The sequence below is a fragment of the Haliaeetus leucocephalus genome, unplaced genomic scaffold (genome assembly GCF_000737465.1).
Source record: "Haliaeetus leucocephalus isolate CR32 unplaced genomic scaffold, Haliaeetus_leucocephalus-4.0 Scaffold417, whole genome shotgun sequence".
NCBI lineage: Eukaryota > Metazoa > Chordata > Aves > Accipitriformes > Accipitridae > Haliaeetus > Haliaeetus leucocephalus.
Window position 1 is genome coordinate 328,071 of NW_010972853.1, and position 15,729 is coordinate 343,799.

Sequence of the window (15,729 nt, forward strand, 5' to 3'; positions counted from 1 at the left end):
CTGCATCTGTAGATTTTTACTATACAATGCCAAGTAGCCACCAGTTACTGTGGCAGCCTGTAAAGTATAGCTGTGAGTGCGTGGGAATGGAAAATGATGATTCTGTTATTTCATATAGTTTCTGTAATAAAAATGCAGTATGCATTAATCAAAAAGTGTTTTTCTGATTGCTAGCTCTGCATACTCAGTTTGTGGTCTGATCCATCTGTTTGTCACACTGTTGTCAGTAGTGTCAGAATTGGTTAACGGATCTCTTGTGGGGAATGAATCTGCAAAGCCTGTAGAGGTGTGGAAGAATAAGTGTGGTTTGGGAAGGACTAAAAGATTGTTAGTGGCGGTTGAATAAAAGACATATAAGGGACAAATGCGGGAGCAGATGCATTTTGTGTTGAATTTTAGCTATGTCACATTAAGCACTGTATAGTGAAGGCAGTGGAGATTAGCCTGTGGGTGTGTTTTTCTTTTTTGGAATCTTGTACTGTCATTGAGGGCAGGAAATGAAGGGTTATCCTTAAGGGGGTGTCAGTGTTAGAAGGATTTAAGTGTGTTTAAGAGGAGGCTATTTTATTAAGTGTGTCATTCACCACCATTAGGTCTAATTTGTCACCATTCACAGTGAGTACTTCATACAGGTTTTATGATACTGCAAGATCTGTTTTACCATGTTATTTGGCAATGAAGGACTGTCAGAAGGGACTGCTGCTTTCATTTGTATTGTTTTGGAGTGAAAATTGGTCCTTCCTTCAAGGGTAAGGGTGAGGCTGGGCAACACAGACCTTCAGCTGATGTACTGGCTGCATAGTTGCTAAATGTTTACGTCTTTTTTTTTCCTCTTTCCCTAGTCCTGGAGATCGACTTCTCAGAGCTTGTTCTGGAGGAAATCATTGGCATAGGGGGCTTCGGAAAAGTGTATCGAGCTGTATGGATAGGAGATGAGGTTGCTGTCAAGGCAGCTCGCTATGACCCTGATGAGGACATCAGCCAGACCATTGAGAATGTCCGCCAAGAGGCCAAGCTCTTTGCAATGTTAAAGCACCCCAACATCATTGCCCTCAGGGGCGTGTGTTTGAAGGAACCTAATCTTTGCTTGATCATGGAGTTTGCCCGTGGAGGATCACTAAATAGAGTGTTGTCTGGTAAAAGGATACCTCCTGACATACTAGTGAACTGGGCAGTACAGATTGCAAGGGGAATGAACTACCTGCACGAGGAAGCAATTGTTCCCATAATTCACCGTGACCTGAAGTCCAGCAACAGTAAGTGCTACACAGTGAACAGCCAGGGTGCTGGGATATGTTTTTTCGAAAGAAATCGTATGAAGAGGGGAGTAATGTTAACTTAGCGATCCTTTCTTGTGAACCACTGTATCCTCTAATTCAATCCCAGAGGGGTTTATTTTTCTACAGTATGGTGCTACAGACCACAGGAAACATGTAAATGCTTTCCCTTTGTAGAAGCAACTTAAATGACTGGATGCAAAAGCAACTGTAAATGGAGCATGCTTTTCTAGTAGTTTATATATATATATATACAGTGTATCGGTTTTATTGGCATTTCAGCAGACTCCTGTAGGTTGGAAAGTCTTGTTGAACTTAAAATGTGTATTCTCCTTCCACTTTTTGGAAGGATAAATGCTCCTTTGGGAAGATAAATGCTCCCAAGCTTTCATTTTACTTGCTAGATTTTGCTGTATAGATGAGATGCAAGCCTGTTTTCCATATGGGAGATTTAACCTGTCCCTGCTGAATTGGATCTTCTCTCTATCCCTCGTAGAGCTGGAGTTGACAGAAACATTAACTTGGGTAAATGAAATATCCCAGTGGGTGCCCTTGTACACCCAGGACTTCAGCTTGTGGTGCTTTACATGGGATGCAGCTGACCCATTAGAGCATGGGGACTGAACTTTGGTAGTTAGGATTCTGGAAATCATGGTGAATAGCTACTCTGTAATACTAATAGCGTTATTGTCTGCCACTTGGGTATTGTTTTTGTAGTGTGTCTGTTTTCCCAAACTTAAAATTGCCTTGAAGTCAAACGCGTGCATAGAACATTATTTATGAGTGTGGAAGCAAACTGCTGCAGTGGTTTAAAGATCATCATCTTTCCGATGCCTGCATGGAGCTGTTTAGCCTTTCTCTCTGCTTGTCTGTGTCTAGATGGCAAGAGCAAACACATACTTGCGTGTTGGCTGCAGTGGTTTAGGTACGTGTGTTACTATGAACCCATTTTCATTTATGGCTTGAATTAATATGAACTGGGTGGCTGGGATGCAGGCAAATGTTCTCCTTTGCTTTGAGGGCAGTAACATCTAGCAAAGAGATCTGACAGATGGCAATTTTAATATCTTAAATAGATTCGCTGGAGCTAGCATTAACCATTACAACGCTGCAAATTTCCAGGCCTCGCAGAATCTTCCTGTGGTTTTTTGGCCTCAAATCTTGTGGCAGTGAATTTACATAGTTTGTTGTGAAGGAAAAAAAAAAAAAACAACAAACTGATATTACTAACTCTTGTTAGTGAGTTTGAAGATAGGAACTATAAGAGCTTTCAAATTGGTCTCTATAATATTATTCTTACACTATGAAAGTTTCCCTTTTTGTTAGAGTAAGGCAATCTTAATGTCTATAAAGATTTCGTAATATCTAAACCTTTCCCTTACAGATGGCACTATATATGGGCATATTGATAAATGCTATAAAATGAAGGATTGATTGGCTTGGTTAATGGATGACTGGCTGCATCTGTGAATAAGAAATAGTTGCCTTTAAGTGTTGGACCTTTCCTCCTTACCTAAGAAAATATTTACTTGCTTGTTTTGCTAACAGGCCATTAAGACTTTCTTGCTTAATTTTCTAAGATAAAAAGCTGTTAGCTCCCAGTAGTCACTGTTTTATTCAGACTAGAGACTGCTAGTTGTGAAAGGGAAACATATTAAGCAGAGAACCAGCCCAGCCAGTGGGACACCAGTGCACAGTATCACCAACCACAGATACGGATGCTAGAAAACATCTGTACTGTCAGCAGCAAGAGTAAATGTCTCTTGTCACAGTGAATCAGCAGTACGTAGTTGTGCTGCACTGTAAATTATCAGTGAGAAGTTGAGGGGTTTGCTACATATATTACTAGAATTTTCCTCTTTTGGGAGAAAGCAATAGTAAAGGAAGAGGAAGAATGAGTGGGAACGCCTGTGGAAGGATTCAAAGACGTCCTGTGTTTGGAGGGGAGAGGTGGAGAATTTATGTGGTGATCTTGACCAAAGATAGCATCAGATCTAGTACAGAAATTATGGGTATAGGAAAATTCTAGCCCAGCTAAGTCTGCAGAAAGCAGTATTGTATTTGGGAAACTAAAAAAATGTAGAAGCTGGTACTAGAGGGAAGGACTTCACATATTTTAAGGAAAATTCACTGTTTTGTGACTCTGTTTTGAAATAGGATGAATTAGTAACCTCAGGTATGGGCTTGACAGTACAACAGTTGTTTACTTTAGTTTGGCAATATAGAGTTCTTCATTATGTGCTGTGTGGTGGAAGAGAAAAAAAGGTCTATATTACCTATACATGCAGGTAGGCTTAACTCGTTGTTATCTGTAGGATAAATAACTTTGGACTGTCCAAGTCATGTCTTTTCTGAATACTCTGTCACTGCATTGCTGAAATCCCTTTTCCATTATATATAATAAGCATCCTGGAAATTCCCCTGCTCTGTTTTCTATGGAAAGCTTTTTTACAAGTTTTGTAAAGATTAGTGGACTAAGTATGTTGTTACATCCTGATTTATATATGGCTTGCGTTTTCTATATTTTTCTGATGTACTTAGTTTTCTCAATTACTGTGGATAATCGAGAACAGGTTACGTTGTTAGCTTTGTGCCTGTAGAATTACAAGCTTGTAGCATTTTCTTTGCACAAGTTACCAGCTACCAACTGATAGGCAGTAATGTGTCTCTGGAGAAGGAACAGCTTCTGCTTGCAAGAACTTGGAAAAGATTTCTTTCACGTACTAAACATCTACGAATACTGTAGACCTGTCATGGGAGCATCAGCTGTATTGATCTGCTGATTGGTACTGCCTATGTTTAATAATAGATAGTGATTCTCATACTTCTCATCTTGCCTTCAAGCACCAGCTGGGACCTGCACTATCCATCCGAAGCTGCAGTATGACTTAGTTTGAGAGTTAAGGAACAAGATGGGGGAGTGGGAAAGAACAGAGTTGCCTTATTTAAAATAAAATTTTCTGCCAGAATAGAAGAAAATCAGAGAATGCCTTGCTTTCAGATGTCTGCCTCTATTTAGGCAGATAGAGAATGCATAAGGACATTACTTCATGATGAACCTTTTAAGAAGGTCATGTTACATTTTGAAGAGTAAAATAAATCAGCTGGGCACCTTAATACAAGTCTGAGAACTTACGCCATTACATATGTATAAGGCTTTGAAAAAAAATATCCTTTTTAATCTAAACTTATTGTAGCCTTGTGGACTCAAGTAATAGGTACCAAAACAATGCTCAGAATAGTTCTCAACATTTCTGATAGCATAGTGAAGAACATAAGGTTTTGATTGCTTTGGGAGGTAACTTCGCCTTGTATAGGGACTGAACTGCAGGGGATTATCTGAAGATTCCAGGAGGTGTCTGATTGTTGAGATTCTCCTTGTCAAAAAGCACTCTCCAAACCAATTGTCTGTTTTCCTTTTAACCAAAAAGGTGGACATTTTTTTAGTTCCATCATTTTTCTTCATTTTTTTTTCTCCTTTTCATTATCATAACTTAATGTTTAATGATAATACATTTAGAGTGTAGGAAGAGTGCCCTGTACATTTTAAGTACTGTGTTCATTTGAGGCAGATTTTCATTGTAAATCTTGGAGGTTCTGAGGGCTGCCTGTTTCATCGGTCTGGGGATGGTATCAGGAAATGAGTACATAAAGATCTTTACAGAACAAATTGCACACCTGTGACTTAGAGACCCTGAAATTCTTTTGCTGGGTGTCAGCTCAGTTGGCAGTGAGGCTGATAGGTGAGTGTTCCAGTGGTATTACCAACTCGCATGTCAGTCATATAACTGTACAAGAGAAAGAAGATAACCCAGGAAAGCTATTTTGTTCCGCTGTGTGAGGAGAATTTTTTTTTTGGCATTTGATTCAAGAGATTCAATTTATTCCATATGAAAATTAATCTTATTAATCTGACAGAATTCTCTCTGGCTTCTTTTTCTTCTCATGATCTGATGATATTGGTAACCTTTCCCTCTGCAGCTGCATGTTGGTGTACCGCTGAGTGTATGTTACAAAATTGGTAGTAGGCCTCTCCCAATGTGAACGCTCCTAAATAATCTAAATGCTGAGCTACAGAGAAAAAGCAACTAGGAATGCCCACTGAAGCCAACATCACTGTGTTTAGCATAGTTCTTAGAGTTTCCCTTTCTCTTATCTCTCACCTATGGCTTGAGTCTCATTTCTGGCCAGAGGAAGGTGCTTGGCATATAATGCTTAGGATCAAAAAGGGCAGTCCTGTTGGTTTTAGTGAAGTATTGTAAATAATGAAGCTGGTCCTGTTTGTTCCTACTTGTCTGTCAATGTTAGATATGCCAGTATTGCTATAGGAATAATGCCAGTTAACTAATGCTGCAGAGAACTAGCAAAAGCATATTTGTTCTTTTTTTGACTGGCTCAGCAAAATACATTTGTTATTTGCACTACATTGAAAGATTTTGCTGAGGGTGTTCATGCCAGTTAGCGAAGTGCTTTATAAAAGTCACTATCTTTGTGTTCCACAGAGTGGCACAGAAGATTAGCAGCAAAGTGACAAGGCCAAGGTCAAAGAAAGAGGTAAGGACAGAGCTCAAAATAAACCCCAACAATTCTGATTCAGTCAAGTCAGTAGTTCTTCCCTTCTAGTTCTTTGAAGGTGTTCACCTCTCCTACTTCTTGGACCATCAAGGTAAGCTTGTGATATCCTGAGATTTAGAAAGCTCTAGCTTTCTAAAGAGTTCCAAACTCCGCTATAGCTTTGCTTATTTTATGCAGTTGTTAAGCCTTTTTCTGTTCATAAAGATGCTAATAGAGCTGACTTTCACATGGTCTCTGGACAGTTGTTCCTAGGACTTACAATATTCCTTGTTCGTTTTTTTTTTTTTTAATACAGCAAAATTTAGAAGCAGGGATTCCTTGCAACTAGTTCAAATCCAATCCAAGGGCAACAGGACTTGAATGTTACATATCAATCTTGATAACACGTCATTAGTTATCTCATTCCTTGTTGCAGTATTCACATCCCAATCCATTCATAATTGACACTCTTCTGTTGGCCTTTTCAGAGAAGGAAAAGTACTTAATGTAAACCTCTTCCTTGGTCTGGTAATGTTGTAGAAGAGAGTTTTTCCAGGGTCTGCTTAAATTATGTTGGCAGAACAGTTCGGAAGTCTGCACTATTATTGCTGCTTCTGGTACTTCAGTGTAATTTGCTGACTAACTCTCCAATGTTGTACCTTCTATCAGAATGGATTTCCTTTGTCAGTGCAATTAAATGAGTGTGAGTAATGCTTCATGTAAAGTACAGTGAAACTATTTCAGTGGCATCTGAATGCTTTACACTGGGTGAATAATTGATCTGGCCTTAGTCGGGTGGTCCCTTGTCCTATTTGAGGAAAGAGATAAAAATGTGAGATTTTGGTGGCAGGGGGACACAACAGCTGGGAGATTAATTTTGTGCAGATGTGTTCCAGTTCAGTTCAGGGAGCAAAAATCAGTAAACTTTTTTTTTTTTTTAGATTTAAAAAGTACATACAGTAGAAACCAAGCCTTTCAAACATCTTGAATAATATGTTCCTAAGGGTGATTAAAGGTGACTTTATGACTTTGCAGGTTCTGTCCTTAAGCAATTATCTGATTTTATGGACATGATATACGATATTGCTAATGGTGCATAACTCCTAGTTCTGGTTACTCTGCTTATTTCTTTGTCTCCCCAGAGTATCAACCTTAGTGCTGATACCCTGGTCACTTATATTGTGGTTAAAAATATTCCAAATAACTATAATTTTTTGCATGTCGTAATACAATGATGAAATTCATGACAGTAATACTACAACTTTCTGTTGAACAGAATGAAAAAATATTTTAATTTCATGTGTTATTAGTTCAGAAGATTTAAATTATACCTGAAGGTGATGCTAATTTTTAAGCTGTTGAGACACTGGGAATTCACAGAAGTAGGATGACAGTTTACTTTGTGGTTTTTTTTTTCTCCTTAGCTTGTCTAAATTAGTGCAGCTGCTTTCCTTTCTGAGAGGATTGACAGATGCTTTCATGTTGCAGTCTTATTTTCAGTATGTTTTTAGTAGATTTCTGAGAGTTCCAAAATGAAAATAAATCTCCTGTAAATGGTTTGGTTTAGTTGAATATGAATTGATGTCTTCACTGTTAATTGCAAGTCAAAAATAGAAAGACTTTATGGAATAAGTTTGATGTCCACAAAACCACTTTGGTATTCTCCTGCCCACACCAAGTAGCAAAAAGGCAATTTCACAGCAATTTCACAAATGGAATTCCTTATCTTTGTAGACAAGAATGGAAAGAGTTCCTCTGATTTTTAAGTGAAATTGTGTTTATTACTTTTAAAAACCTATCTAATATCCTTTTCATGTCTTTGTGCCATTACATGTATTTTTCTGCAGGGTTCTTTCTGCTCCTAAGAAAAAAAAAATAACAAAGAGTTATGACACTAAGCACCTTCTCCAAATTGTGCGTATGGAACCATAGAATAGATAACAAGCAGACCTGAGCACCATCATGCAGGAAGTGTACCTAGGCATATGTGTGCCGCTGCCATGAATTCATCTGTGACAGAGCTGGGATAAATCTGTGTTTTTCTGAAATTTCTAAGGAGCAAGTCAAGAGTCAAAACAGCCTTGTTGTGGCATTTCTAGGAAGCTAGAATAACTTTTTCAGCTCTACTTTTTTTTTTTTTTGTGTTGCTCCCACCTCAGTAAACTTAACTTGAATTCTGAGAGGTTTCTGTCAGTGGCTTCACTCTTGCTTTTCTCATTAAACAATTCCTTTCAGAATTTCAATGCATCTGAATCAAGCATACTCACTCTTGAAGCATCAGAAGTTAAGCACACTCTTGCTCTTTGAAGTCATGATTCATCACCCAAGATGATTCCTTAATTTTAAGTAATATCCCATTTTGAAGATGGTGCATATTCCCTTATGACAAGACAAGGAAAGCCTTAAGCTGTTGGAAAGAATACAGGATATAGCACGTGATTTTAAGTAGCTGCTTTTTGGTACTTGTTTACTTTCTGATTCTAGGATAGTTTCAGTTAGATTGGTGTGACCTTGATTTCCAAAAGGTTGCTGAAGTTGACTGGCATATCTGATAATTGCTTCTTAATTGTCTGACTGCTGATGGAAAGGTAAATTCAGCCTTTCTCAGACCTGAACTTCTTCCAGATATGAAAAAGAAATAGTAACAGAACCTCATGCAGGAAGAAGAGAAACTATTGCAATGTATAAGGATTTAGAATTACGTTGTTTGGTTTCATCAGTGTTTCTTAAGATCAGAGAGAAGTGGACTCACTTGCATAATAGCAAATCTTTGGGTCCCAGACTGCAGAAGAGTCGTTATGGTGGTAATGGCAGCATGGTGCAGCATCATTTAGGGTTCTCTTCAGAAGGAAGTAGTTCAAGGATAGACATCCCTCCTATGAGCTGTTCATGTTACTACCACAGACTGCCCTTCCACTCTGCTTTCTAAAAGCATTGTTCTATTACTCAAGCATTTATTATAACACCATTTTTTATTAAAAAAAAAACCCCAACCAACCCTCCCAAAACACCAAACTTTAGCTAATGTACACATAGATGACACATTATCTCTGAAATCCTGTATGTGCTTTGAATGCTGTACTACTAAAGTCCTGGATGATTTTTAGAGTTGCAAGCCAAGCTCCTAGTTAGCTTTATATCTTCCTCTGATGCTTCATCAAACAGGCTTCTGGAATTTGCTTTGGCTGTTAAGAAATGTTAAGATTTGCTGCTTGTATTATAACTGGAAACCTTGATTTTAAATGTGAGCATGACTTCAACTTTGCTGATTTATAGACTTACTGTTTAGATGTGTAGCAAATGATAGTCAGTGTGCCAGTAGCTCCATTCGCTAGTGACAGGTAAGTACTTCTGCCACTAAGATTTTGCTTATCGCAACAATTGCTGTGCTTAAACTGGGGATTCCTGGGTGGTTGTTGGGGTACTGTAAAGAAATGCTAGTATGGATAACTGTTGTAAAAATGGTATGTATGTGTAAGGACAGTGGAATGTATGTGAACAAGGCCATGTGGTCCACCTGCAACAAAAGTATTACAGGATTTCCTGTTGTTTCTCCTCTTTGAGTATGGGCCTAGGAAAGATGTTAGAATAGTCTCGCTCAAGGATCCTGAATATAAGAAAAATCCCATAACTTTGATTAATAGAACTTGATATGCCTAATTCTGCTTGTTGAAGTGTTGACCGTCTTGCCCTTGGATTTATTGATTTGCTTTTTCTTGTTTGAGGTAATCAGTCATACAGTGCGTGGCTTTGATGTGATTATGGTCATCTGGTAACTGGGGGAATATTCCGAATGCTTCATCAGGGTAATGTGTTGTCACTTACACTTTTTGATGACAGAGTAAGCTGGGTTAGAAAACTAACAGAAATCTAACGCATCAAAAAGTGAACAGCTTTCCGATAGCTTTACTGCATGAGCTGTTATCTTGCGTGGACTTTCATGTGCAACAGTGCAGGACTACCTTCTTTCTCAGCAGCTGGCAACTTGTTCTGCTCAGCTTAAGGTAACATTCTGCAATACTCAAAGTCTGAATTTTGCTGTTGTCAGCTGTAGCTTGTTTGTTGATTGGGCATCTTAGAGCCTTTTAACATTTGTTCAGATTAATGGAAGTACACCTCTCTTCCTTTTCCTAAGTTTTTTTTTAATTAGATCTGATTTAACAAAACAAAACAAAAAAAACCCCAAAAACCCACCCAAAACAAAAACCGAACACAAACAAACCACCGAAAAAAACCCAGCTTCTGGTGTGGTTTGTGCTGCAGCTTGTGAAGTTTTTATATCTTCCTTACCTTCTAGATTGCGGAGTACCAGCCTATTCCAGGAATGAATAGTACTTGGTGTTATTGGGTGTTTCATAGCGATGTCTTAATTGAAGCCAAAGCTAAACAGTTCTGTGCTACTTTTTTCATCATGAATTTCATGTTTCTATTTGCCTGGGAATGGCTCCCACTGAACCAGCATTATTATTAAATCTGTTTTCAGACAGTCTCTTGAGTGACAATTAGTGAATGTCGTTCATGTGATTCTACTCTTCCCTTTCCTTTTTTCATTGTTGCTTAATACACTTATTGGTTTGTTGCAAGCTTTCAAACTGATATGATTTGGCGAAGCACTGTGTTGGGTACAGATGTAATTATATTTTTTTCTGTGGAGCATTTAACTGATTATGAAGAGTACAATAATCCATGCCTGAGCTAGGAGGTTGTTCCAATGTAAGCAGTATGGTAGGATTTAGTCTGAAACCAGAGCTGAACAGCTCCATTCCAGGAAACTCACCTGAGTGTTCTCCAGGAGCATTCCAAGTGTTTTGTACCAGATCACTAAAGCGGTAAGGCTTTTTTCAGCTTGGCTAGGTGAAAGGATCGATTCTAAATATATCGTGGCTTTGGAGGCCTTTCCTATCCTCTCCCCCATTATGCATTAGCTCTTTAGAGTTACTGTACTGCACGGCTTAAAATCCAGGAACTGCTGTGCTGTCACATCCATCACCTCCTCTAGGTTGATAGAAGAGGACAGTGGGCCAGCTTTATGGATTTGCTGAACCCTCACGTGTACCCAATAATTAAAAAGCTTTTACTTCCAAGGTATATATATTTTTTTTACATGTGTTGTTGCTGGATGGTTACTAATAAAGGAGAGAAAATATTTGCTTATTACTAGAGACAATATTTGTATTCTTTGTTTTTCCTTCTAAGATGTGAAGTTTTGAGTGAGTCTTAAATTCTGTGCTCTACAGGATCTTATGCAACACTTAGCCTTCTGCACCACAAACAAATATTAGAATAAAGATGCAGTCCTACTGAAATGAACGGCAGAGTACCCAACAGAAGGTAGGTAAAGACTGCATGCGGAAAGCCCGGACTCAGTCCACGTGCAGATCTGTTAATCACTTTAAGTACTTTGAACGCAGGATCAAGAGCAGATTGCTCGTTATCTGGATACTTGTGAAGCAAAGCTGTGCAGGCTGACTATGGAAGGTAGAGCTAAAATTGCAAATTAGATTTTGGCAAACAGCTACAACATGAGGTCTCATTTTGGAGCAAGTTTTTGAAATCCTTTCCCAAAAGCTTAGTTCTGTCCTCAAGGCAGTATGCCAGTGTACTGCCAATAGGACTTAATAATTAAAAAAAGAACACCTGGCAAGCTCAGTCCCTTGTCCCCTTTGCAATAATGCTGCTTTTTTGACTAGTTAGACAAAGTGCAGACTTACTAGCTAGCTTCTGGCTCTCTGAGACCATGACTCTCAGACAACGCAGCAGCATGAAGCAATATATTAAGGCTCTCTTTTTATCTAGCATCCCATATTTACCACCACCACCACCTGACCTGAAATGCATTTTGGGAAGTTTTGCTTATTCATGGGAGGGGAAAATGGGATTGGAACAATCATAGTAATTTCAGTGAAGTCATCTTTTATGCAAGAGCATTTTTGTTTGATCTATGGATACTTTTCTCTTTCAAATAAGGACTGTTCAAAAACCATAGGACTATAGTTAATATTTGCTATAACTATAGTACCTTCTGAATAAGAACCCTGAAGATTTCAGAGTGCATTGCATTTCTTCAGAGTACAGTGGAAGTTTTTATTCATTTTTCAGATAAAAAAGTATAAAAAGTAGTAATTGGACCATGCAAGAGGCAAAAGATGCTTATCATTTTTCTGAATTAGTCTCCATTTAAAAAATAAATCCACATTTGCATGAACTTCACAGCCTCCCAGTAGTTTGGACTGGAAATAGATCTAGAAGGCAGTCAGAAGGACTTGGACGAAGTGAAGGTTATACCCAGATTGTGGGGAAATGGGTAAAAAAAATACTGTAAACTGAAATTGGCTGTCCCAACTGTGAAATTCCAGGGTGTGTGTGTCAGGGAAGAGATTCAAATATAAGTGTAGTATTAATATTTTAGTGTTCCTGGACCCCTCGGCTAGGAGTAGTTCTCAGGAAGTGCCTTCAGAGCTGTCCTAGCTCAGATAACTTTATTCTGTGGTCTGAAAAACAAACTCTTAGAAAACATATGGGGTTGTGTGAGGAGATTCTTTGTTCAAGACAAGGTTTCCTGTAACAGATTGGCTTGGTTTTGGACACATTCTGCCATGGGTGGGTGGGAGAGTCTGGATCCTGTGATATTAATCAGACTTTTTTCCTCTCTGGCACACCTTCAGCTTCAGTAAGCCTTTAGCTGACTTCTGAAACTAGTGTAAAGCAATTTTTTGATAAATTTGGAATTGTTTGGAAATGGAATTATTCTCTGTTTCCTTCAACTCTTGCACTTGAGGCTTCTGCTGTAATGCTGGCAGGGAGAAGTTTAATAGTAGTACCTCCTCATACAGGTCTGGATTGCTCTTGAATTCTACCATGGAAAAAACTTGCAGCTTTTATAGCTTGAAACCCTGCTCATGTTTTGCATTTAAGGGTCTCAGAGTGAAAAAGCACTGGTTTTCATAAAGGTTTTACTCTCTTCTTTTCTTTCTGTAAAGCTCTTGCACCTGGGATTTGATGGACTCAGTATCTGATACATCTCCTTACAGTACTTGAATTATCTAAATGGAGGAAGTGGATGGGCCGATGCTTATCCACTATCTGACAAAACTTTTGCCATTTTGCATTTTGATAAGTGAAGCCACAGTAAGCTGTTCTGTTTGCAGGATGGAGGAAGAAATAAAATGTGTCCAATATTTGCACCCACAATGAGTATACTCAGCTGCAGCAATGGTCTTTCATGCATCAGCTAGGAGAGGGTAAGCATTAGTTCTCCTCTTTATAGTTGCCTGTTGACCTTACTGCTGTTGAAAACAGTGATCATACAGTAACAGATGAGCAAGGGCCTATAGGAAAGCCAATCTGGTACTAGGCTGTTGTATCTATGGGTGGTCGAGTTGCTCTGGAGTGATGTACAAAACCACCCAATGCATGGTATTATTCTGGGAGAGAAAAGATGAGTTAGAGTGGTGTCATTCCACGTGAGTTTGAGTTCCTTTGCCATTTTTCAGCCTTTGAGGTCTTAAAGTAGTGGTTGTCTCACTTATCTTCAATCTAACAAAATAAGAATAGGTATGGTGAAGCATTCATTGGGACTAAAGGAGAGATCTAGTTGAGAGTCCAGATAAGAATACAGGAGACTGGGGAGGAAACTTCAGTAAGTCTGTGCAGGTAGTTGGATGCCTATTTAATGATTTAAATATTAGAATTAAATTTTTCTACACCAAGTAAAATGACAAAAGTGACACATGCTATTTGTAGTCCTCTTGTCACTCACCCACCCATTGCTCTTGCTGCCATCTAGCTCTTGGACTGTGTAACCAGCTGATGTGGCTCTGAGGAGACAATAGTACAGCACAGAATAATGAGTAGGGGCTCTTGGGAATGGATGTGAGTGGGATATGCTTGCAGGCTAAATCCTTTTGCTGGAGTTTTTCCTCATGTCTTGATATGACTGCTTTCCTCATTCCTGGAATCTTGGATGGCAAAGCATTCGACCCACAGCAGTGCTAACATTGATGAAGACTAAAAGAGAACTACTGAAGTGCACTGACACTTCCAGGTATTCAGGTATTTCCACCACCTTTGGGTTTTTCAGGCCTTCTCAACTCTACATCATCAAGTTGCTGCATCTGTTTTGTAGCTGGCAGTAAGGGCCTTACCTGGGACCTCTGTCACGCCCTCTGTTTCTAGGTCCAGGAGCTCCCATTAAGCTCAGGCTAGCTTGAAATACCTTCATAATCAGATTTTCTTATGTTTCTGGCAAACAAGCTTCTAATACTTTCTTCAGGTCATTCTCCCAGCCTGTTTCAAAGCACCACTATCCACGCTAGAAACACTGTTAATGGTAGACGGGTCTATGAAGAATTGACAAATCTTCAAAATGTAACAACAGAATGCATGAGTTGACGTTGCTTTGTCACTAGGTAGTAGCCCTGTTGTTTCATGGTCTGCCTAGAACTGTAGTATTTAAATAAAAGAATGGCAGGTAATCTGGCACTAAAATACTGACTGTATTGTCTCAGTTGGGGAAAAGTTATATGGAAGTTAAATGTGAAGCCAGCAATCATCCATCAAGTCAGAGATCTATCCTGGTGTACCAGAGACAACAAATCAAGCTTTTTTCCCCCTACAGTAGGGATCCTTCTCTTTTAGCCTGCTCCCTTCCATATTTCTTCCTGTACGCTTTCAGTTCATACTGCACTCAGTTCCTCTCTTTTTTTATTTCTCCCTTCACTTAATGATTGTAACCATTTCCATCAGGCTTGATGTTCATTAGCTAATAGATTTCTGTTCTTGTGTGCCAGGTTACTAAGTAGCATCGTGGACAGGTAAATGACTTGGCATGAACTGTAAGCTGGACCCTACAAGAGCCTGGCTTGGATTTTTTTGCAATTTCTTTTGTGTTTCTTAATACACATGCACATACACTCTGGGCTGCGAAACGGAGCATAAAGTTGCAATACAGCTGTTGCCATGAAATAAGGAGGCGATGGGCAGTTTGGTGGTTAACTGTTGTGGTGGTATTGCAAGGTAATTGTGCTTTCCTTGGTATTCTGTCATCATCAATTTTTGCCTCTTAAGTCAGGAAATTCTTTATTTTCTTGGTGTGCTGTATTGGGTTTGTGTCTGGGCTATTTGGTAGCAGGGCAGGGGGGCTAACAGGGCTGGCTCCTGTGAGAAGCTGCTGGAAGCTTCCCCAGCTCCAAGTCAGAGTTTCCTCTGGCCCAGGCCGAGCCCATCAGCGACGGTGGCAGTGCCTCTGGGAGAACGGATTTAAGAAGGGGAACCTGCAGCGGAGAGAGGAGTGGGATGTGAGAGGAACCCCTGTGCAGACACCGAGGTCAGGGAGGAAGGAGGAGGAGGAGGGGATGCCCCTGCAGCCCACGGTGAGGCGGCAGGCTGTCCCCCCCAGCCCACGGAGGGGAGCGGGGGAGCAGATGCCCACCTGCAGGCTGTGGAAGGGCCCCACACCGGAGCAGGGGGATGCCCCCCAAGATGGCCGGGACTCCGTGGGAGAGCCCGCCCTGGAGCAGCCGCTTCCTTCCGAGGCCCACAGAAAGGACCCTCGCCCGGGGAGTTTGTGAGGAACTGCAGCCCGCAGAAAGGGCTCACGTTGGAGATGTTCGTGAAGGGCTGTCTCCCGTGGGAGGGACCCCACGGTGGAGCAGGGGAAGAGCGTGAGGAGTCCTGCCCCTGAGGAGGAAGGAGCGGCAGAGACGAGGTGTGATGAACTGACCCCAACCCCCATTCCCCGTCCTCCTGCGCTGCTGGGGGGAGGAGGGAGAGAAAATGGGGAGTGGAGTTGAGCTGGGAAGGAAGGAGGGGTGGGGGAAGGTGGTTTTACTTCTCATTATCCTGTTTTGATTTGATTAGTAACAAATCGATTACCCCTCCCCCCCCCCCCCCAATCGGG

At 40.2% G+C, this 15,729-nt stretch overlaps 1 protein-coding gene across 1 annotated transcript in view; it reads left to right on the forward strand.

The window, feature by feature from the left end:
• The first annotated feature begins 847 nt into the window (after window positions 1-847).
• MAP3K9 (mitogen-activated protein kinase kinase kinase 9) overlaps window positions 848-15,729 on the forward strand; it is a 48,652-nt gene continuing 33,770 nt past the window's right edge. Inside the window, exon 1 of the mRNA XM_010574137.1 lies at window positions 848-1,256. Within this exon, the coding sequence (XP_010572439.1) occupies window positions 1,025-1,256 (232 nt within the window). The 5' untranslated portion in view covers window positions 848-1,024. The remainder of the gene's footprint in view (window positions 1,257-15,729) is intronic.